General features: G+C 33.8%; 2 protein-coding genes across 4 annotated transcripts in view; one reads left to right on the top strand and one right to left on the bottom strand.

The window, feature by feature from the left end:
• The window catches only part of CHORDC1 (cysteine and histidine rich domain containing 1), a 32740-nt gene extending 17470 nt beyond the window's left edge, over nucleotides 1-15270 (top strand). For both annotated transcript variants that reach the window (XM_073020263.1, XM_008020490.3), the window contains exons 8-11: nucleotides 532-637; nucleotides 2668-2787; nucleotides 3215-3277; nucleotides 3537-15270. In XM_073020263.1, the coding sequence (XP_072876364.1) occupies nucleotides 532-637; nucleotides 2668-2787; nucleotides 3215-3277; nucleotides 3537-3683 (436 nt within the window). In that variant the 3' untranslated portion in view covers nucleotides 3684-15270. The remainder of the gene's footprint in view (nucleotides 1-531; nucleotides 638-2667; nucleotides 2788-3214; nucleotides 3278-3536) is intronic.
• NAALAD2 (N-acetylated alpha-linked acidic dipeptidase 2) overlaps nucleotides 12856-23848 on the bottom strand; it is a 56406-nt gene continuing 45413 nt past the window's right edge. Inside the window, exons 18-20 of one of the 2 annotated variants that reach the window (XM_038005357.2) lie at nucleotides 22867-22959; nucleotides 14880-14930; nucleotides 14095-14201 (exon numbers count right to left, since the gene is read on the bottom strand). In XM_038005357.2, the coding sequence (XP_037861285.2) occupies nucleotides 14915-14930; nucleotides 22867-22959 (109 nt within the window). In that variant the 3' untranslated portion in view covers nucleotides 14095-14201; nucleotides 14880-14914. Of the gene's footprint in view, nucleotides 14202-14879; nucleotides 14931-22866; nucleotides 22960-23848 lie in introns of both variants that reach the window. The other variant, XM_008020489.3, reaches the window with a different exon arrangement.

Here is a 23848-nt window from a genome sequence, read left to right as displayed (position 1 = left end):
CTTCAGGACTTGAAACCTGAAGTTTTGCCATGATTTTTGACTTCCTGTTTTTGATTTATCTCAAGTAAACAATAAGTAGGTTTCACCTACTTTGGGATTTGTTGTATAATCATTCATTTTTAATTTGTTTATATTGGTTTATTGAAATAGATTATAAATCTTTGGTCATACAAGTTTTTGGTAGCTTCACAAGGAAAATGGAGTGTCAGCCGTCAGTGAAAAGCTGATTTGGAATAGGTGATGATTTTAAGTGACTTTATTCAGGAAGACTAAGTGTTTCAGGTATCATTTCTGTAAGTGTCTACTCAGGAATGCCAAGATTACTATAATAAATGGCAACCTGGTTTTAAAATACAGTCTTCCTGATATACTGTCCATTCATTTTTAGCTGTTTAGTAACTTAGACACTTGTAAAATACTGGAGTTGTATACTTAACTGACTTCTTAAAAATCAGATTTATCCCTAAAATACTTCTGGATTTAATTGGTTGTGAGATTTTATTTCTGAAGTTTTTCTGTGATAATTTAAAGGATGAAATACTGGAGCTGTTGTAGAAGAAAAACTTCTGATTTTAATACATTCTTAGCCCAAGAGGGCTGTACAAAAGGGAGACACATGTGGACTAAAAAAGATGCTGTAAGTAACATAACTCTTGCAAAAATAGCACACTGGGTTTATATTCATCTGAGTCATTTTTTAAAGATTTGAAATTATTCTGTCTTTAGATTTTTTTAAAAAAGTATTCTTTTTTCACCATAGAGCTTTGATATGACTACAAAATAAAATGAATATGAGTCAAGCTGCCAGTGCACTGCCTTTTGAGCAAAATAGCCATCGTCTGTTTTGATGCAAGCTTGTGGGGTTTTGTGAAATATTTAAGCCTGACAAAATTGAAGCATTTTTGTCTTTTTTAATTAATAAAATTAACTCCATGGCCTCTTCCTGCTTTTTGTTTTTTAAAAATTACTTTTCTATGAATTTGGTGATGTTAAAACATTTAGACCTGATTATTCTTTTGGCCACTTAAAACTTCAATCATTTACAGACTCACAAATTCTCCATCTAGTGGCCAGAGAGGAGGATTACAGTCTTGCTTCAGTGGAATTCTGAATGCCTCTGCTTGCTAATGGGATATTTATCAAAAAGGGGGGAAAAATCATCATTTCCTACTTCCCTGGACAGCTTTTTAAAAAGACTTCGGGGCTATGCAAATAATTTCCCAAAACCCCATTAAGTTGTAAGAGGATGAGCAACTTATTGCTCAGTAAGTTTTTGTCTTTTAGCTATTAATGTATTTTATAATGTATTAAATTTTCAAATTAATTTAGAGATTTCAATATTTGAGTATTCTGTAGTTGCTGCCCCTCCCTGCCCTTTTGTTTTCTTGAGTCAGAGTCTTACTCTGTTCTTCAGGCTGGAGTGCAGTGCAGGCTCACTGCAACCTCTGCCTCCCAGGTTCAAGCAGTTCTCCTGCCTCAGCCTCCCCAGTAGCTGGGACTACAGGCACGCACCACCATGCCAGGCTAATTTTTGTATTTTTTATAGAGACGGATTTTCACCATCTTGCCTAGGCTGGTCTTGGACTCCTGACCTCGTGATCCACCCACCTTGGCCTCCTAAAGTGCTGAGATTATAGGCATGAGCCACTGCACCCAGCCCTAGTTGCTGCTTTTTAATAACACATGGTTGGATATTATGAAAATACCCTGAAGTTATAAAAATTCATCTACCACAAAACTATAAGAAATGTTTTTAAATAAAAAGTGAGGGAATCTGTATTAGTCCAAAAGTTTGAAAATTTAAGTTTGAGAAAGTAAAATAGTGTTTTCTCTTATGTTAAGTTTGGAAGTATAATCCTAGATAAAATGATGTAATTTTTCTTGTTTTTTAATGTATGCAAGTTTTAAGTAAGTTAGTAGCTAAGGGCAAAAATGTGAGTGATATATATAATTGAAATTTAGTTAATGTAATTTTATCAAAACAAAAATAGTACCGTTTACAAGAGTAGTGTCTCAGAGTTTCCTGAATTAATGTAACTAAATTGTTCTTGTTTATATAACAAATCACCATTTGCCTCTATAAAAGAAAAAAATACTGGTAGGGCAGTATACTACTGGTATGTAAGGATTATTTTCATAATCAGAAACATCCAAAAATCATTTGTTCTTTATTAAAATGGGAAGAAAGTAATAACTGGTCAGATTTTTTTTTCCTAGGTTCTGATTTGTAGAAAATAAATAAGGTTTCTAGTGCATGAGGTTAAGGTGTTATCTGATTTATCCCAGTAAACAAATGTCTTTCATTTCAGTCTTCAAAGAATGTTTTGATGACAGTGCTTAGTAGGTTATAGAATGTTAAAATTGGATTAAATTAAGTAGGAGTTCTTAAGTTGTCTTTTTAAATGTGCATCAATATTAATGGTCCTAAAAGAGAAAAACAAAGGGAAGGAGTAAGTGTGTTCTCAAATCATAAAATTTATGAAGAATCTTTGTATCATGATATATTTTGTTGTTTAAGCCTCTTGGGAAATTTAGAATTTTTTTGTCCTTAAAGATAAGTGCTTAGTTGTGCATGGTAGTTTTTTTCTCAGTTAGATGGGTCAAATTCCTCTTTTTAAGAAATTATGTGGCACTTTTTTAACTTACAAAGTTTCTCTTATATTACAGGGTAAAAAAGTTGTTCCATGTAGACATGACTGGCATCAGACCGGAGGTGAAGTTACCATTTCAGTATATGCTAAAAATTCACTTCCAGAACTTAGTCGAGTAGAAGCAAATAGCACATTGGTAAGTACATCTAAAAATTTTGAGTAAAAATTATTTTCTATACATCATTCTTTATGTTACTGTATTTTGAAGTATTATTTATATCTCAGCTGATTTGTGGGTAAGATTTTATAATGACTCCCATTAAAAAAAATTAAATCTATGAAACTATTTTAAATGAAGATTTCTGCATAACAGAGTTACTGCTGAACCATTCTGAAGATACTGTAGTAGATTTATCAAGTAATATAGTACTTAGTTATCAGTGTGAAACTTGAAGCCAATTACTCTTTTTTGTCAGCGGCTTTTCTCATATGAAACAATACAGTATTGGCAGTTTCTTAAAATAGCTTAATTCATTTTTGTCAGTCTTATTTTTATAATCAGTGTTTGATACCATAAATCTTCAGTTTGAATTTGATCAATTAACTGTGTATATCTTTTTCAGTTAAATGTGCACATTGTATTTGAAGGAGAGAAGGAATTTGATCAAAATGTGAAATTATGGGGTGTAAGTATTACAAATTTATAATAATTTTTTTTGATAACTTAGATCTTTTGTAGAATAAAAGACAGTGCTGTAGTAAATATTGATGCAAAGTATAGATCCATAACTTAAAAGTGTATCCTACCAAAAAGTTTAAGTCTAGATATAAAAGAAGCCTTTAGAAGCTTGGATTTGAGATTATTGGCATAAGCAAGTCTGATGTTTTCCTCTGAGACGAATAAAACCACTGAAGTTTCCTGTAATTCTCTTTGATATGTTACAGGTGATTGATGTAAAGCGAAGTTATGTAACTATGACTGCAACAAAGATTGAAATCAATATGAGAAAAGCGGAACCAATGCAGTGGGCAAGCCTTGAACTGCCTGCAGCTAAAAAGCAGGAAAAACAAAAAGATGACACAACAGATTGAATGGGAGATGGGAGGAAGGCTATTACATATTTCAGAATTCTTAATACTGTGTGAAGTGGTGGCTTGCTGCTGTAATCTTTTGTTGTTTGTTATTGAATGTGGCATTTCAGGGTTAACATTAAGTTCTTAAAAGCCAAAGTCAGTTTGTCTTTTTGTGCCTCTCATCTTTCTTTTGTGTTATGTAAGATTGATTGATATTCATTTCTCCTTACTGGTAGGAACCATAGTTGTGTCCTATACTTGAAGAGGCTGGAAAATAGCCCATAACCATAATTGCAGTATTTCTTTGTATTTCTCTGTTAAGCAAAGAAATATTAAGGAACTTTTTTTTTATGTCTTCGTATTATTCCATAATTAGTAAAGCAAGATGAAATATCAAATTTTAGTCAGTTTTTTCATGGATTTGTGTTCTTACAGTACTTGAAAATATTTAAGGAAGAGATGAAGCTCTGCAGTTTTTTTCTATGTGGGATGATTACTTTTTTAAGGAGGATTAATTCTGAGGTAGTATAGTAAATAAAGGGGAATATATGAATTGTTTAACAAATTAGAATTTGTTTACAACTACTTGAATTTTTAAATTATGTCAAAACTTACATTACTTGCCAAGCAGTATGATGTAAGAGTATAGGAAACACAAATAATACAGAGATATCAATTTGGTTACAATTTACCATTTTATAAGACTAAGCAATAATCTTAAAAACCTCTTTCCTAAATATTTAAATGTGTTTGTATGGTGTTATGACTGATTGTTACTGATTTAGAGACTAAGCCCTCCTAAAACCTTTAGTTAAATATAAAAAGAAATTATATATACCTTGCCTCCCTGATGGAAAACTATATAAAATTGTAGACTTAAAAGGTTTGTGGAAATACATTAGGATATCAGAAAACTAAATATATAGAGTTGCTTTATGACTATTACATGTTAAATAAAATAGCTTAATTCTTTTGGATTTTTTTTTTAAGTCATGAAGAGCTTCACAATTCTAGTGATACAGTGTTGATTATATATTGTACTTTATTTATATTAAATATAGGTAACACAGAATTAGATCGTTTGGATATGTTTGAGGCAGTGCAGAGCTCAAGAAGAAAAATTAGGAAATATTCTGAAGGCCGGAACTCTGGAAGAACTTAGAAAGTTTGGGAATAAATTAAACTTACGTAGATTTAAAATTAAAGGGGGTTTATTTCCCAAACCCCTTGAATCTTTTCTTTTCCTTGGTATTTATGGAATTCTTATAAAGAAAAATTTGTAGAAGTACTGTATTCATTAATAAAGCATATATATCATTCTACTACCATTAGCAAATAACTTAGATGTAGTTAATATAATTGTTAAAAGGTTTAGCTCTGTTACAAATAAAAACAAAAAGATCTGGCAACCAGACTTTCATGACATTACACTACCATGAAAAGAAATATGGGCAGTAAAAGTTGGACCCACATGGAGTACATAAGCATCTAATGCCTTGAGATGTATTTAAAATTTTTCAAGTTATCTTCCATGATTTAGGAACCATTTAGAGACATGAAGTCTTTATGGGTTAGGGGAAAGGTTGATACTTAGTTTGATTAAAGGTAATGATTAATAGGCCTTTTTGTTAATACTTCTTTCTGAGGCTGTTTTCCCCTAAACAGTATCTTAATCTTTACATGTAATTGAAATATTATTTAAAGCAGTGAGTTATTGTAACCTCAGATTAGTTGCATTGATCAAAACATTGATTTTTATATACACACATACACACATATGGCTTTTATATTTAGTCTGGTGACATTAGTGACCATGGTATTTCATTTCTTTCTTTCTTAAGGAGTCTTTGAATTTCTTGTCCAGATAAAAATCTGAATGATATTTATCTTAGACTTAAAGGGACACAGTTGTATCATTAGGTAGCATATGTTTTACTCTTAGTTTGTCAAAAAAGTTAATAAAAAAAGCTTATTGATTTGTTTCTCTAGAAATTTGCTTTTCTTTTAGCATTAAAAATAATTTACTGTAGCAAAGCAGTCAAAGTTAGGTGTATTATATATATGCTTGTTGACTAAACATGGGAAACCTAAAATGCTATTTTTGTTTCATAGCATATTTACTAGTATAAAGGAAGTAAAGTCCTAATAAACTGAGCCTTTTTTTAACCTCTTACTTTGACCTAGTTTTAGGTTTACAGAAAAGTGGTAAAAATATAATACAAGAGTTCTTTATATCTTATATTAATCTTCTCTTAATGTTATAATCTTATGTTATCATAGAACATTTATAAAACTTAAGAAATTAACCTTTGTATAATACTATTAAATAAAATAGAACATTTTATTTTTACCATCTGTTTTTAGTGGAACTCTTCAAGGTCTTAAGATCTTGTCCTTTTTGGTAATAATTTATGCCAGTAATTTATAAACAAGATATTAGGAATCAACAAATGTTTATAGGTTGAAGATGTAACTTCTTGGTGTAACTATACTGGCAAAGGACTGTAATGATTTTACTTTATTCTAATTTATATTTTTTACAAGGATTTAATTAAGAATTTTCTTCAGAAAATTATTCAACCATCAAAGTGAAGAGAAACTTTAAAGAGTTCTTGCAAATATTTTAAAGGGACTTTGAGTTACTACTTCTCTCCAAACTCCCAATTTTTTTTTTAAATCAGTTATTCCTCAGCCTGAAAATTTATGTCATGTATATACTCACAGTAAGTAAATTCTTAAAAGCTCATTTATGAGGGCTGGTGTCCCTTTTAGGATATATGGGTGTGTACTCTGTAAATTATTTTTTTTAACAGTCAGGTACTTTTAAATTATCTATTTGAACATTAACAGGTTTTTTTGTTGTTCATCTTTTATTGAAAATTATTTTGATCTGGCATTTATGTTTGGTATTTACTTTGTTTTCGCCAGTATCCATGGTTTTAGTTTTGAAATGCAAGCTATTAAGTCCAGCTTGTTTTTAGGTTTTGTTAATAGGTTTTTCTGTTTCATTTATTTTGATTGTTTGATAGATAGGGTTTTGTTGTTGTTGTTCATTATCCCTGACTGCTTCCCTACTGCCCAGGTGTCTTACAACTTAATCTGGTGGTGTTGGATGGCTTGCCGCCTTTAGTTATGTATATGCCTATGGCTTTATACATATGGCACTGTCTCAAAAATACCAGGCTTACATAGGTTTTCTTCTGCATATTGTTTGATTTTAACTTAACAGAATTCTTCATTGTGAAGACTATCTTTAAGAACAGTTTTTCTGAAGACCATGTTTTCACTAAAAACTCATATGACTTTTCTTAGTTTTTCCATTTAGTGGGCCACCTTTAATGTCCGTTGAAAAGAAATATAACTTCCAGCCTTAAACATTTTTATGTTGCTTAAAGATTATGTGTCAATTCAATTTGCCATTCCTTTTTGATTTGGCAGAGCTGTTGTTTAACTGTTTAAATTCTTTTTAAAGACTGCTGATAAAAGTAAGATTAGTGATTGAGTCTGGAAAAGGGAAACCTTCCTGAACTTGAGGCACTTTCCCCTCCTTCGTTAAAGAGGTTAGATTGGTGTATTAATATTTTTTAACACCCTGATGCTTTTCTTCATTTTGCTTATTTCATTTTGTAGTTTCATATGTATTCAGATTTTATTTTTATGATTAACTTGTTAATCTTCCTTACCACCCTATTAGGTAGATTCTTTTATTATATTACAGATGAGGAAACTGACTTACGAGATTGGTTAAGTAGCTTACCTAGAGTTCAAACTAATGTGTTGTGGTATAAAGATTTCAAAGTCATGTAGCCTGACTCTGTTGTTCCATGCTCTTAACCACTATTCTGTGCTGCTTTTGTCAGTTGAGTGAATAGGCTTTATATAACATGGGCATATAGCATGGAAAACTCTTAATGTGTTTGGTAACTAGGAACAAATTTTTTGTTGTGTTAAGTTATAAAATTATGTAGTCATTTTGCCTGGATGGTTTTGGATATAATAGCCAATTCGTTACTTGTGATTTGATGACTCTTGGGATCTCTAGTTTTTCTTAACAGCCTCCAAAAAAGTTTCAGAATCCTTACTGCAAAAAGCACAAAAGTTTTCATTTGATAGTGATATGTAGCTTGTAAATAGTAATTCTTACCTCTGTGTTAGATAAAACATGCAATAAAACACCATCAAATTTAGCTTTGATAGAAGGGAACAATTAGAGTTGGTGTAGAGGCAGACCAGTTGAGGGCATGAAATACAGCAGAAGCAGTAGGAAGAGAAGAGAGATTGAGGATTTTGAAAGGAATTAGGGTTTAGATGAAAATGTGGGATAATTCCTAGGTTTGGGAATGGAGGGAGAGCTTAAACAAGATAGAGAATATAGACACAGGTTTTGGAGGAAATGATTTTCACAAGGGACTGCTGAGTCCAAGGAATGTTTACAAATCCTCATGAAGTGTTCCAGGCTGTTGGTAAGATATGAGGCTCACAGACCTTGTCTGGCTGTCAGGATTTAGAATCATAATAGGCAGTAATGTAAATTCACTAGCTGACTTTGAGGATGCAACATTGATAGCACTCTGAACTTTGAGGGCATCTTGTTTTCATTGAAAAAACTGGTAATCCCTGCTTTGGAGTACACAAGCATAGGAATAAGAAAATCCAATAAAGGAGTATTTAGGCTCACCTGCTAAATATTCAGTGTGCCACCTAAACCATCTGTAATGGGTCCCCTTATGAAAACATTCTTTTTCCAGAATGTTGGAGGCTGGATCGGGAAAAGCAAAATAAATCTACCACAGACCCTTGATTCTGTTAGTATCAATGATAAAACATGATTGATAAAACTAGGCATGATACGTTCTTAAGGTACAGAAAAATGTAGAAATTGTCTGTGTCAAGAAAATCCACAAGTTTTAAGTGGTTTTTTAGGCTGACAGTAACAAATGGGATCACTATAATTTTATGTAAAACCTTAAAAGGCTTCCTACTAAAGAAAGCTGAATTCCAGTAACAAATTGAGCCGTGACTACTCAGTTCATATTAGAGATCAACTTAGACTATTTTTGATGCCTTAAAGATTTCTTCAAGTCCCCTTTCTACCATACCCCCAGTAAAGCTACTTAAAATCATCTGTAGGAAAGAGCTGAATAATTGGGGGCAGAGATGGAGAACAAATTTAAGGGAACAGAAAGCCATTGGGAAGACAAAGCCAGAATCTGAAGATAATTTTAAAACCTTCAGGGAAAGTAGGTGTCTAATCACAGGACTTAATTCACTTGAACAGAAATTTGTAATTTAGCCACAGGAATTAGGAAGTATTAGTTATAAGAGGTAACTTGAAGCTGTGGATATAATGATAGCTTTTTTTGTTGTTGTTGCATAATTAGAATGTGCCAAACACTTTGCTAAGCACTTATGATAGCTTTTCTCTTCAGAACATCACCATGATTATTTACAATATAACCTGTATTTTACAGATGGAGAAACGTAGGCAAAGGAAAGGTGCATAACTTGCCTCCGGGGTTACATCGATAGCAAATGGTGAAATTTAATTTAAAAATTAGAAATTGATTCCAAAGTCCTTACACTCTTAAGCATGACGCTGAAGATACCTAAGTCACCACACAAAACCCAGAATCTAAGCGGCCATTTGCTTATTATTAGTGCTTATTCCTTTATTTCCTAATATTAGTTAAATGACTAAATTACTATGAGAAGATAATGTGCTTTCAATAGTCAGTTGAGCCATTGATTTTCTTACTAAGAACCTCTAAAGGTCCAATGGGCAGTTGACAGAAATTGGTTATGGATTCTGGAGCTGTAGGACTGAGTCAAAGTAAAAGGCCCATGGCGGTAAATTTGTCCCTTGCAGGCAGTTTGTTCTAAATGCTTGTCCCTAGAGATAACCTTAGCCTTACTATCATCTGGACTCTGAGCAATTTTTCCATCTCGGTATTCTTAGATGTGGATTATTAAAAGGCCACAAACGAAGGCAGCTAACATAAGACACTTTGTGGGTGTGAGAGTATTCATTAAAATCAAGTATTAGTGTATTAGGCAAACAAACTCACTCATTTCAATTATGTAAAGCTAGCTGGGTTCTCAGTTTTAGCAAGTGAGGGAAGATGCCCCATCACATTACAGGAGAAAGACAATCTAAAAGTTTATGAAGTTTTAATGGATTTAACCACTTGTAAAATGTTATAAATTGTAGAACACTTCTCCGAAAGAGATCCTCTAGCATACATGGATGGTCTGCTTTTCATATTTATGATTTAGCAGGAAATTCTGAGTTCATTTGAAGTTAGACTTTTTAGTAGTTTTTCCCCTCCCAATGAATTGTTCTGAGTTGATAGATGGAAAATGTGTAGATTTTATTGAAAATAAGATAAAAGTTTGTAAGCGTCTTTAATATTATAGCAATTCCATTGCTTAATTATTTTGTTTTATTCAGCACCCAGGTCACTTCCTGTGTGCTGGAGATAATTAAACAGACTCCGCTTCCAAGAAAGGCTACAACAAAGAAAATAAGAGGTTGTTCAATAAAAATTATGCCAAAGATAAGCCTGTGGAAAGTTTCTGTGGTGCATATTTGGTAGCTTTTATGGTTGGATTTCGTGAAGGATAAATAGTAGAGTCCTGAGGAGGAAAAAAAGGACAGGAGGTGGCCATATAAATACAAGAGAGGGGAAGGGAGAAAGAATAGGATATGAAGAAGCCTGGCGTTGAGAGGTGGTATTGGCCTGTTCAGAAAACTTACTTGCCTAACCCCTAAGCTGTAGTCTCAGCATTGGGTTTGGGGCTCCTCTAGATTCTAGTACATCATGATAGATCATGCAGTCAGTAAAAGTCCTGCTGATTTTCCCCAGTAAAGTGCTTTAGTCCACACCAAGCCTGATCTTTAGTCCATGCCTAGAATTGGCAAATGCTCCCAGGAAAAAAAACAGTTGGTAGTCTCAGCTAGCTAGATAGACTCAAAGACTTTTAGTACATCTAGTCTTAAGTGCTTCCACAGCTCTTTGATATCTCTAGTGTATTTTGCATTTGATCCATTTTTTCCTAGTTATTGAACCTGGGAGCCATTACCAGTACTACCACATCATTTCGGTAATGGAGGTCCCCATTGAAGGATTTTTTCACAGCACATAGCATGATGACATTTAGGTAGATCATTCTGGCTAGGATTGTATAATTGTGATACGAAGGGGGAAAGGAAGTGAGATGATGTAAAAGGAAGTTTTGCATCGTTTACTTGAAAGATACTGTTCTGAATTTAATCACATTGGGGATTGGAAAAAGTAGATGAATAAAAGTTATTAAAAAGAGAAGATCAATGAGTTCATAAAGTTAAAAAGCAATTACAAGAAAAAGAGAAATCTAATACAGTACCGTAATTATTTCAAAGGTTACTATTTTACCCTAAATTCATTTCTGTACTTTCAAGGATCGATTGATATTTTTGAAATTCTGAACTAAATGGAAATATTAAGATGGCTCATGTGTGCATATATAAATGAGTGTTATTTGTATCCTCAGAATAATACATTTCAAGGGTATAAAATAGGATTACTATTTGTGAACTGTATTGAATCCCAGAACTCTGTACTTTTGTCTGTTCAAAATGAAAACAGTAGTTTTTATTATTTTACCCCTTATAAAAGGGAATATACTCTGATGTAAAAAATTTTAGCAATTCAGTACACAGTACAAGTCACATAAAAGTCTACCACCGAAATGCAAGCACTGTTGATATTTTGTTTGATATTCATATATTTAGTTTTATCACTTTTTTAAACCAGTGTTAAGTCGTGGACAACTTACCATATACATGAAAAATGTATATATAATCATTTTATGTTCATTTTTATACTATAATCAATTCTCCATTGATATTTAGCTTGTGACTTTTTTTTACTATTTTTTACTATGATAAAAAATGCTGTAGTAAACACTGTTGGTCACATACATTGTCATTCTGTCCAGTTTTCTCTATAGAAACCAATTTTTAGAATTTCTTGGTTAAAGTATATACATGCATTTCACATGCTTTTTGCTTACTAGTTTTTATATTAGACAACTTTTGATTGAACATTTAGGTTAAATGATTAAAAGTATGGCATAATAATAATTTATGGCTTATTTGATTTTAAAAGTAGGTCTTAAAACAGGCAATATACTATGACAAGCAAAATATTTCCTTGTCATTATTTCCTAAGTATTCTTAAGAGAGATAGTATCTCTCTCAGGACTTGGACCAAGGAATGAGATGAAAGGGGAATAATGATTAGCTGCTTAATTCAGCTGATCTCAAATGCTTAGGGGGAAAATTTTTTTTAAAAAGTCCAAACATATACCCTGTTTAACATGTGATAACACATATTCTATGTTCAGTGTCCTGAATTGATTATAGTGCATGCCACACAATCACTTGTTCTGTTGCTAACAATCAGATATTGATTAAAAATTATAAAAACAAAACTTAAGAATTAAAGGAAAAATTAAATCGCAATGATTGCTATTTTACCCCAAACTCGTATTTCAAACCACGTATGCTGTTTTGGCAGCTCGCATCTGTCTTCAGGAAAACGACCAGTAGGAAGAACCCCCAAGAGATTTCCAAACCTTTGTGCTTTGTCTCCTTTAGAAATGATAGAATTGGAGAGAACTGATGCCCAGAGATATGTAGTGATCTACTCAGTTGGGTAGTAGATAGTATGATTCATGGGTCTTAATGCAGTATTTTTTCTACAACACAATGCTTCAAGGCAAAAGTTAAAGTGTTATACTTTGGTACTGTAGCATGGTAGTGAAGTTAACTCCCTAGATTTGAGAAAAACTTTTACAAAAGTCTTAATTGTGTATATTTATTTATACTTCATAAATAACACGCCGTATTGCCTCTTTAAGCAGAAGGAATGGAACATATTTAAAAGTTACCTTGATGACAGAACCATTGCTATACTTGCAACTTATTTTATTTTGGGGGATCAGTGAAATACCTCTAGTAATACTGAGATGTATAGAAAATGCCCCTAAACTAAATGCCCCCACTGTTTTAAGTTAAACTGTATTGTTGGCCTGGGAGCAAGGGTAACAGTTTTTCCTTGTAGTTAAGCTTTGAGCTATCATTTCTTATTTTAGTTATTGTGCCTGCCTATGAAGGCTCTTCTAATTTTTAATTCTTAACTCGTTTTGGTGAAGCAGATGAACAACCAAGTTTATTGAAGCTTTAATCATAGTTTAACATGTAATCGAGTCATTGGGATCTGCATAAAAGTTTGCAGATTCTGACATACATTCTTTACAGGAGTTAGAGTGTGAAGATTGTAGTAGCTATTTTCATCACCCATCAGACTTATATGTTTATTCAATAGAGCTGAAATTATTAAATGTATGAATATTACTGGCTTTTTCCTGACCATTCACACTTCATGGTGATTTCACAAGAGAAGGTATATGATTCTGGTTTCCTTGCCAGACTTGTTTTTTGTAATCACATTTATCGAGGCTTAATTCTCCTACAATAAATTATATATACATTTTAAGTTTACAATTTACCACTCAGATCAAGATACGGAAAATTCTCATCTATTGGAGAAAGTTTCCTCATACTTCTCTGCAGCCATCCTCCCCAACCTGCCACTTGCCCAGGCAATCACTAATCTAATTTCTAACACTACAGGTTAGTTTGCCATTTCATCTCAATAGAAGCATATTCTATGTAGCTTTTGTCTGGCTTTTGTCCTTCAACAATGTCTGCCAATAATATTGCATTTATTGAAAGTTACTTCATTTTTATTGCTAAGTAGTAAGTAGTCTTGTGGATATACCACAGTTTATCCATTCATCTGTTGATGGACATTTGGGTTGTCTACACTTTTAAGTTGCAATGAACACGCATACAAGTATTCCTGTGATCATTGTTTTTCCTTCTCTTGAATAAATACCTAGAAGTGGAATTCTGGAGTCGTAAAGTAAAAGTATATGTTTAACTTTATAGGAAACTGCCAAACTGTTTTCAAAAGTGGTTTAACCATTTTACATTCCCACACCTGCAATGTCTGAGAATTCACGTTCCTTGCTATAATTTAGGGAATTTTCTTTTACTTTTTGCCACACAGGAGTTTTTTATTTCATTAGATTAACACGTTGCTAATATAATTAACGTTTAAAGAGCAAAAAAAAAAAAAAAACAAAAAAAAACCCTTTGCAGATGAAAAGACCAAAGCCTATAATCAAAACATGACACGAAAAGATTTTAGAACACCCTGGCTTCGTAAGTTATCAGAAGGGTGAATTTTTATCCTCAGACTTTCCGCAACACCTTTAATGGCTAGCCACTTGAGACCTTCCTATAACACTTCTTTCAGAGTTCCTGCTGCTGCTTGAATTGTAAAAGCTGCAATAGAAATATGTTTCTTTACTTCTTTCCAGGCCAAACGAGAGTCGGCTTTATTTTCAATATCAAAGATAGCATCATAGATTCCAGGAAATGATTCTCCAGCATATTTGTTGTGGCTACTTGGAGCAAATATGATGTGCCTAAAAGGAAGAAAACAAGGCAAATTAAACTATAGTGTATACGTACATTTTATATGCTTTTTGTTTAGTCCACATTATGTTTCCTTGTGACATTCACTTTTGTTCCTATAAGAAGATGATAATTGATTTGAGATACTTATGCAAATCATAATTTTAAGCCAGGAAAGGAGCTAACATTATGCATTCGCTAAGACTTATCTCAGAAATCATATACCATGTTGCGAACCCAAAACAGATGGAAGAAAGTAGGTTCTTGTAGGTTGTGCAGCATAATCGTTAAGTGGCCCGTGAGCGTCCACAAACATGGTGATAACATGTAAGTTTGTGGATGTTTTTAATAAGAGGAGACTGAGAAAGTTTATTTTTGTGTTGCCTTTTAAAAATAGATTAAACAAGAATGACAGTTGTTCCCAATACTTTTTAGACATTAAAAAGCAAGTATTTAAAGAAGCCTGTATTTCAAAATGTCACAAATGGCAAAGATAATGAAGTCCATTCCACAAAGGTAAGACAGTTACATGTGGGTTGCCCGCAGACACTCAACTTTTGATCTAGAAAGAAAGTTGTATAATTGCTTTTCTACTTCAACGTAAGTAGCTCAAGGGATCAAGCTGCTTTCCGCAATAAGTATGTAGCATTTTGCTTTCCAGAAAGGGATATATTTTATTAAATACTCACATCAGGAATTAGGTCCAACAGTCAAACCCCAGAGCTTATTCTAGAGTAAACCTGTGTGAAGTAATATAGACCTCCATATAAGTCAGTATTAATGATAAATCTATAACACTCATTCAGGTTTACCAAAGTACATCAGGATTTATTATCTTGGCTTTTAAATCTTAATATGGCCTCAAATGGATCTTTTTTTAAAATTAAAATCAGTATATGTGCCAAGTTGTTTATAAGCATTGGTATCCTGACGGGTATATGAGTCAAGAAATTAGAGATGAAAGTCATAGATATTTCTTAGTATACTTACCCTCTTCTGGAGAATTGTAAAGGAAGAGTATAGGAAAAAAAAAAAAAAATGATGTAGGAAGCGAATAACCTTTGAATCATTGATCTGGCATTTAATATCTCAGTGACCTTTGGCAAATTGCCTAAGTTGTCTAAACTTGTCCCAGATGTGTAAAATAATTGAAATAATATAGACTCTGCATAGTATCTGAGCGGGTTGTAGAGTGAGACTGCCTGTTTTTTAAAAATCATAATACTATCAACTGTCAGCCTTGTGGCTTTGCACTGGTTATTTAACCTCCCTGTGCCTGTTATCTTAAAAATGGTGGTGATAAAAGTACTGTCCTAAAAGGGTTGTTGTGAGAATCAAATGTTGGATGAAAAGTATAGCTTGACATTTAATAAGTGTTCAGTAAATATCAGGTATTATTCTGAAGCTAAATCCTTTCCATAATTTTCTCAGATGAGAAGCAGGCAGCAAGCTAAAAGAAATGATCAATTGGTAATGCTTAAGCAGCTCAAATACCCTTTTATGAAATGGTGGACTCAAATAGCTGTTCTAGACCCATGAGAATTCACACTCTGGTCTAGTTCGCAAGGTTTCAAGTATATGATGATTTAATTACCCTCCACAATGAACATTTCTGAATTTTAAAGAGGCATCAAGAACTACTGTAGCAGACTAGAGAATACAGTCAACAGTTATAGTCTTTCTTTTTTCCTCAACCTTTCCCTCAGTACATAGTAAGTATTCACTGATGGGTTATGATAATGCAAATTTTTTTTTTTGGAGACAGAGTCTCGCTCTGTTGGCCAGGCTGCAGTGCAGTGGCACAATCTCAGCTCACTGCAACCCCCAACTCCCGGGCTCAAGCAGTTCTACCTCAACCTCCCAAGTAGCTGGAATTACAGGTGCCTGCCACCACACTTGGCTAAGTTTTGTATTTTTAGTAGAGACTATGTTGGCCAGGCTGGTCTTGAACTCCTGACCTCAGGTAATCCGCTCGCCTCAGCGTCCCAAAGTGCTGGGATTACAGGCATAAGCCACCATGCCCGGCCACAGATGTTTTTAGAATTTCATAATCAAATGCTTTGCAGATTTTAAAGACTTTTACAGTATTTCACTTGATGTTTGCAAAAAAGTAAGCTTTATTTATTCCTTTTTAGATTCCATTACAGAGTATGTTTATTTTATATTGCTGCTGTGCAAATTACCACAAACTTAGTGGCTTAAAAAAAATTATCTTACAGTTAGTCTGCCATAAATCTCCCTGAGCTAAAATCAAGGTATGATCAGGGCCACATTCCTTCCTGGAGGCACTAGAGGAGAATCCTTTTCCTTGCTTTTCTAGCTTCTAGAGGCCTCCCACATTCCTCCACCATCAAAATCCGCAACTGCATTTCAGAATGAGTCTTTCGCAATGGCATCACCCTAACTTTCTCTCCTGCCTGCCTCTTGCAGGAAGACTTTTAAGGACCCTTGTGATTGCATCATTGGGACCACCAGTATAATTCAGAATACTATCCCTATTTTAATTCAGCTGATTACTAACTTTAAATTCCATCTGCCACCTTAGTTCCTCTTTGTCGTGTAACCTAACATATTCAGAGGTTCTGGGGTTTAGAAAATAGACATCGTTGGGAGGCCATTGTTATGCTTACCACACAGAGCAATTAATTTATGTGGAACTTTCATTAGGGAAAAAACAAGAGCAGTAATAGAATAAAAGAAAATGAGCTCAATAGTAGATAACGAAGGATTCACTACTTACTTGCCTTTGTTGTGATAGTTACGATATATTACCCACAACTCAAAAATAATTAAGTTTGCAACATTTATCAAGCATGCTGCTATGGTCTGAATGTGTTCATTCCCCAAATTCATATGTTGAAACTTAATTTCCAGTGTGACAGTATTAAGGGATTAGAGCCCTTATAAAAGTGAATGAAGGAAGCTAACTAGTCCTTCTATCTGTTCTGCCAACTGAGGACACCCTGAAAAAAATGCCGTGTATGGGACAGGTGCTCATCAAACATTGAATTGGCTGACACTGACCTTGTACTTCCCAGCCCCTAGAACTGTGAGGAATAAATTTCTGTTTGTTATAAATTACCCAGTCTCAGGTATTTTGATACAGCAGCAGGAATGGACTAAGACACATGTATTTTATTCAATAAACATTTAGTTATACTTCTGAATTTTAAGATGAATGTTTTATATATTTCACATTAATATTTTATTTTAAAATAGGTACAGTGTTTTCTGATTTATTCATTACTGAATCTCAACTGTTTAACTTAAAGCTGCCTCCTTAAATATTTTAAGTTCAGTCTAAAGGTTTCTCTGTACATAGTGAACTATAACCTAAATGGAGTTGTCAACAGACTGAGTCTACTCTTGTGCCAGTCACCAAGTTTTGGCCAATTAAAGGGGGTCAGTTCAAACTGTTCAAATAAGGTAAATTCTGCACTGTAACCAATCTAGCTGTTTCTGTCACTCATTTCCATTTTCTGTATGTCACTTTCCTTTTTCTGTCTATAACTAACTCTTCATTCATCACATGGCTGCACTGGAGTCTCTCTGAGTCTATCATTCTTTGCTCAATTAAAGTCTGTTAAATATAATTTGGCTAAGGTTTTCCTTTAGCAATACATACATATGTAATGTACATACATATATATAATGGCTATACATATATATATCAGATTCGTCTAATTTTCTTAGTCTATCAATTCTACATGGTAGAACAATTTTATTACACTACAAATTTGGTAATCTCTCCATTCTTGAGGTTCATGAAATAGCAGAGCTTAAAAATGTCATTGATCCATTATATATACTGAAAATTTTTACTCTTAGGTTTATAAGATTTACAAGATCATTTTTAACCTGATCTACATTGCCTGATGAGGAAAACGTCATTTTGAAATAAATTCTTTAAGACAAATGAAAAATTCTGGGTATCTGGAATTGCTATTATAGCTACATTTATCTTAGCAGTTATTGGGAAAAGTGTGCATATGCAATATATCGTATCAATCCATAAAGTAATCCTTACAATCATTAAGGAAGAACTTATTTCCATACTACTGCAGTAGACTAAAACATAATAATATGAATTAGCGTTAGAATATAATCTTAACATTGAGCTAATAGTTCAAAATGCATCTTTAAAAATATGGTAGTCTTTGGAGGACAGTTTGGCAGTAACCTAATCAAAATTTAAAATGTGTTTACCCTTTCACCCTGAAATCCCAGGTCCTGATTATAGAGTTTGGTTTTTTTTTTTTTTTTTGGAGGAATTAACAATTATTAAGGATACATAATTGCCATGAAAATATTAGCAAGAAATAGAAGAAAGTGATTATTTTGTCTGCCAATTAATATGATAAAGGTAACTGACCTTGTGGAATAAAGTAGGAACAATATAATACTATTTACCAAATATTTTAAATAATTTTGTCAGCACCATTTACCAAATAACCCTAGTACTCCTGTCCCCAGCTGATATGTGATGGCAAGCCAGGGTTAGTTTTTGTTTATTGCATTGCCTTAATTCACTGATTGATGCTGGTACTACATGCATTTGATTATTATAAGTTTAAGCTATTCTTTAATTTTACAGATAGTAAGTCTTCTTTCCTTGGAGGGGATGGATATGAAGGAATTTAACATTTTTAAAAATTTAAAACATCACTTCTCATTAAATAAATACATTTTTTTTCTGCAGTGAGGAAAAGCATAGATAAATGGATGACTCCGAGTGGAAGGGAACAAGTGATTTTGTTACAGTCGTCAGAACTGTGGCCAGGATCATTTTAGATAAATATGTCAAATGTGTGGAATATCACGGAAGTGGCCCTCTTTTGTCCTCCCAGCTGTATGCTAATAGAATGCCTCCCAGGCACATGCTAATAGAAATATGTGTTAGATGATTGAGAGTCTTTGTTGTTGTTGTTAAGACAGAGTCTCGCTCTGTCACCCAGGCTGGAGTGCAGTGGCACGATCTTGGCTCACTGCAACCTCTGCCTCCTGGGTTCAGTCAAGTGGTTCTGTTGCCATAGCCTCCCAAGTAGCTGGGATTACAGGTGTGTGCCACCACGCTCAGCTAATATTTTTTTGTAGAAATGGGATTTTACCATGTTGGCCAGGTTGGTCTGGAATTCCTGACTTCAAGTGATCCTTCCACCTTGGCCTCCCAAGGTGCTGGGCCTACGGGCATGAGCCTCTGTGCACAGCTGAGAGTCCTTTTTTGATGTTGGATTCATATTTATCCCACACATTGACTGGTTATGCAGCTACTGGTCACGTTAAGTTCCCAAGAAGTTCTCTCTGCTGCTATTCTTTTTTTTTTTTTTTTTTTAATTATACTTTAAGTTCTAGGGTACATGTGCATAACGTGCAGGTTTGTTACATATGTATACTTGTGCCATGTTGGTGTGGTGCACCCATCAACTCGTCAGCACCCATCAACTCGTCATTTACATCAGGTATAACTCCCAATGCAATCCCTCCCCCCTTCCCCCTCCCCATGATAGGCCCCAGTGTGTGTTGTTCCCCTTCCCGAGTCCAAGTGATCTCATTGTTCAGTTCCCACCTATGAGTGAGAACATGCGGTGTTTGGTTTTCTGTTCTTGTGATAGTTTGCTAAGAGTGATGGTTTCCAGCTGCATCCATGTCCCTACAAAGGACACAAACTCATCCTTTTTTATGGCTGCATAGTATTCCATGGTGTATATGTGCCACATTTTCTTAATCCAGTCTGTCACTGATGGACATTTGGGTTGATGTCCAAGTCTTTGCTATTGTGAATAGTGCCGCAGTAAACATACGTGTGCATGTGTCTTTATAGCAGCATGATTTATAATCCTTTGGGTATATCCCCAGTAATGGGATGGCTGGGTCATATTAACAAATATTAATATTAACAAATGTTCAAATAGGATACAAGGACATCCATACAATGCCAATATTTTTCGTAATAGTAAATAATTGTGGAAAAATCTAATCTGAAACTAAGAGGTAGATACATATTTGCACAAGAGTCAAATCTTTTCTCTAAAAAAAATTTAAAAAGTCTTAGAGATCCTCCAGGCTGGAGTGCAATGGCATGGTCCTAGCTCCACTGTAACATTGAGCTCCTGTGTTCAAGCAATCCCCCTGCCTTACCCTCCCAAGCAGCTAGGATTGAATGCACCACCACACCAGGTACTTTTAAAAATTTTTTGTAGAAACAGGGTCTCGCTGTGTTACCCAGGCTGGTCTTGAGCTCCCAGCTTCAAGCAGTCCTCCTGTCTCAGCCTCTCAAAGTGCTGGGTTTACAAGTGTAAGCCACCTTGCCCAGCCTAAGATATATTCTTACGGAAAAAAATAAAATTATAAAATAATGTATGGTCCCATACATTACTTATGTAGACATAAACAGGTTGACATATTTATACGTGTAAATATAAATGATTATGTAAATTTATATGAATATATGTAAATATAAATGTGTTTATATGTGTGTGTTGTGTACATTTTTATGCAAATATTTGCAATATATAGTATGTAAATGTAATATGTATATGTAAATGTATATGGAACTATATACAGTAACTCCTCAGTATCCATGGGGGGGATTGGTTCCAGGATCCCCCTTGGATACCAGAATTTAAGGATGCTCAAGTCCCTTACATAAAATGGCTTACTATTTGCATATAACCTATACAAGTCCTCCCAGATACTTTAAATCAGCTCTAGATTGTTTACAGCACCTAATACAATGTAAATGCTATGCAAATAGAATAGTTGTTTACTATAGGTAAACAGATGACCCAAAAAAGGTCTGTAAATCAGTACAGACACAACCATTCTTTTTTTTTTTTTCAAATATATTCTATCTGCAGTTGATGAATCCACAGATGTGGAACTCACAGATACAGAGGGCTGACTACATAGATAAACATGTATATAAATGCATTAAAATTTACACCAAACTCTTAACATTGAGTTTCTCTGAAGAGAATAACAGAACTGGGTGTAGGGAGTAGGGAGGAATGCTGAAGAAGCACTGGTCCTTTTTATTCTATGTGCTTCTATAGAGCCTGAGTTTTTCAAATAATGACAAAATATAGATTTTTTCTTATAAATAAAAAACAAATATATAAAGAGAGACTAATAACACCTGAGAGGACTAACAAACACTGTAGATATTGCTTTCGGCTTTTGTTTGATTCTTATAAATAATTGATCATTGCTATTTCATTTGTATCAATGAAGAAACAAACATTTGTGTTCTTATTTATTATTTATAAAAATAGCTGCCATTTACTGAGTGCATCCCTCTTGAGCTAAATCTTCTACATGCCTTAAATCTACAGACCTATTGGGTAAAAGCAATTATAATCTCCACTTAGTAGCTGAGGGATCTGAGGCTTAGAGAAATAATTTTTCCAGGTCACATGAAGTATGTGGCAGAGCTGGGTTCTAAAAGCCTGTACTTGTAATTATCTAAATGTTAATATTAATCATTAACATTTATAGGAAAGGTATATAGACCTTTTTTTGCATATTATTTGATGATAAATAGCTTTGCAGAGTGGCAATTATCATCATCTTAATTCGGATAGGAAAACCCTAGAAGTTACTTGCTCTAAATCACCCATCTGCAAGTGAACTAGAATATAGAAAATACGATATAGATTTTCTGGCTTTGAATGCTAAGACCTTTATAATTTCCACCAGAGAACCACTGTTTAAGAAGGACCTTGAGAAAATAGAGATCATCCAAAGGGATGCAGCCAAGATACTGAAAGAGAACATGATGTAGAGATACAGAAAGGAAAATAGGATACCGAGGCTTCGTGATTTAACGATGAGTTGTTTTCTGATAAAACCATCATAAACTGAAAATATCACAAGTCAAAAATACATTTAATATACCTAACCTACCAAAGATCATAGCTTGGCCTCGCCTACCTTAAGTGTGCTCAGAACACTTACATTAGCCTACAGTTAGGCAAAATTAACGGAAAGCCTATTCTATAATGAAGTGTTGAATATCTCATGTAATTTATTGAATACTACACTGAATATGAAAACCAGAGTGGTTTATGGGTACTTGAAGTATGGGTTCTACTTAATGTGTATTGCCTTTGCACCATCATAAAGCTGAAAAATGAAATCTAACCATCGTTGAGAACCATCTCAAAAACCTAAAATATTATATGGAAATAGAGCTAGACTTATTTTATTTGACTTTAATAGAACAAACTCAAAGAGGAAAATAGATGTTAAATCTTTATGGAGAAAACTTTCTAATAATTAGACCTTTCATAAAGTGAAATGGGCTTCCTCATGAAGTAGTAAGCTTCTCATCACTAAAAGATTCTGAGACTGATAACTATTTATCTGAGATTCTATAAAAAGGATTTATGTAGAAGGTTGAACTAGATGAGCTCTAGAATTCCCTTTAAGATTCTACAGTTTGAAGATTTTGTTAGAGTTCTTTTTCAACCAGCCTTTACCATTTTCACTCACAGCAAAGCAATAACAATATGAAATTTATTTTTCTAATATGTATTATACTATTATCAGATGTACAATCTTACCCAAATTCCCTAGAGCATACATATTTGTCTTTCACCCATCTAATGGCATTAAAGCCAACTTTAGGTATGCTGGTTTTGGTCACAGTGATGTATTTGGCACCTGTTGTTTCCTTACCTATAAAACCGCTTTCCTGGTAAACCAAGAGGATCGATGAATGCTCTTTCCAGGAGCATCAATTGGTCATTCATCATTCTCACTGCAATGGGACTTTGAGAAGAACACATACATAATTATAACCCAAACCGCAGAATCGTGTTTCAAAATAATATTAAATAAAAACAAGGCTTGGGAAAATACATTTCTAAAATTGATCAATTTTTAACAAAATGAATGTTAACACAGTAATACTTTACATGGTGATCTACAAACAATAGCAGGGTCATCCTTCTAATATTTACAGTCAGCAGAAAGACCTAATGGGAAATCGTTTGTTATATTTTTCTAGATCACACACCAATCAAAAAGAACTCAAAGATGTTCTATACTTCTTTCTAGGAGGATAGCCAGGCCTCCAGGAAAGGTAGACAAAGTGAGCTATCAAGTTACTCCTGATAAAGTCATTCAGTTCTACTGCGGAAGAAAGGAGCAGATAAGGGCTGGACAACAAAGAGTGAATGAAGGTTTCAGAAGTTTGTAAGGAGGGTAAGAGATAACTGCACGCAATGGATAGGGAATCCCTTTTCACACTCAGACTATCCCTTTGGGGAGCTGAGTAAGTTCCCTGGGCTCCCCTACAATCCAAAGGAGAATGAGGTCCCTTAAAACTACTTATAGTTTTCTTCCAATATGGGAAGTGGCAAAGTTTATTCTGATTATGTCTGAAAAAACAAATGTGACATGGACACATTTGTGGATAAATTTATGCTTGTTACATGGTATTTACTTTGAATATACTTTGAAACTATTTTCAATCTGAAAGTGGCAAGAAATTAAATAAAATGCAAAAAAAACTCATCAATGAAAAAAGAATTTCTAAACGGGTACATAGGAGTACTGAACAAAGGACGTGTAAAATATATTACAAATGCACTTAAACTCATAAAGCTATGAATTTACAGCTATAGTTAGAATTTTCATCATGCAAACTCCTAATGAC

This window comes from Chlorocebus sabaeus, chromosome 1 (genome assembly GCF_047675955.1).
Source record: "Chlorocebus sabaeus isolate Y175 chromosome 1, mChlSab1.0.hap1, whole genome shotgun sequence".
NCBI lineage: Eukaryota > Metazoa > Chordata > Mammalia > Primates > Cercopithecidae > Chlorocebus > Chlorocebus sabaeus.
The sequence above is the reverse complement of the archived record's forward strand: the minus strand, read 5'-3'. Positions and strand labels throughout refer to the sequence as shown.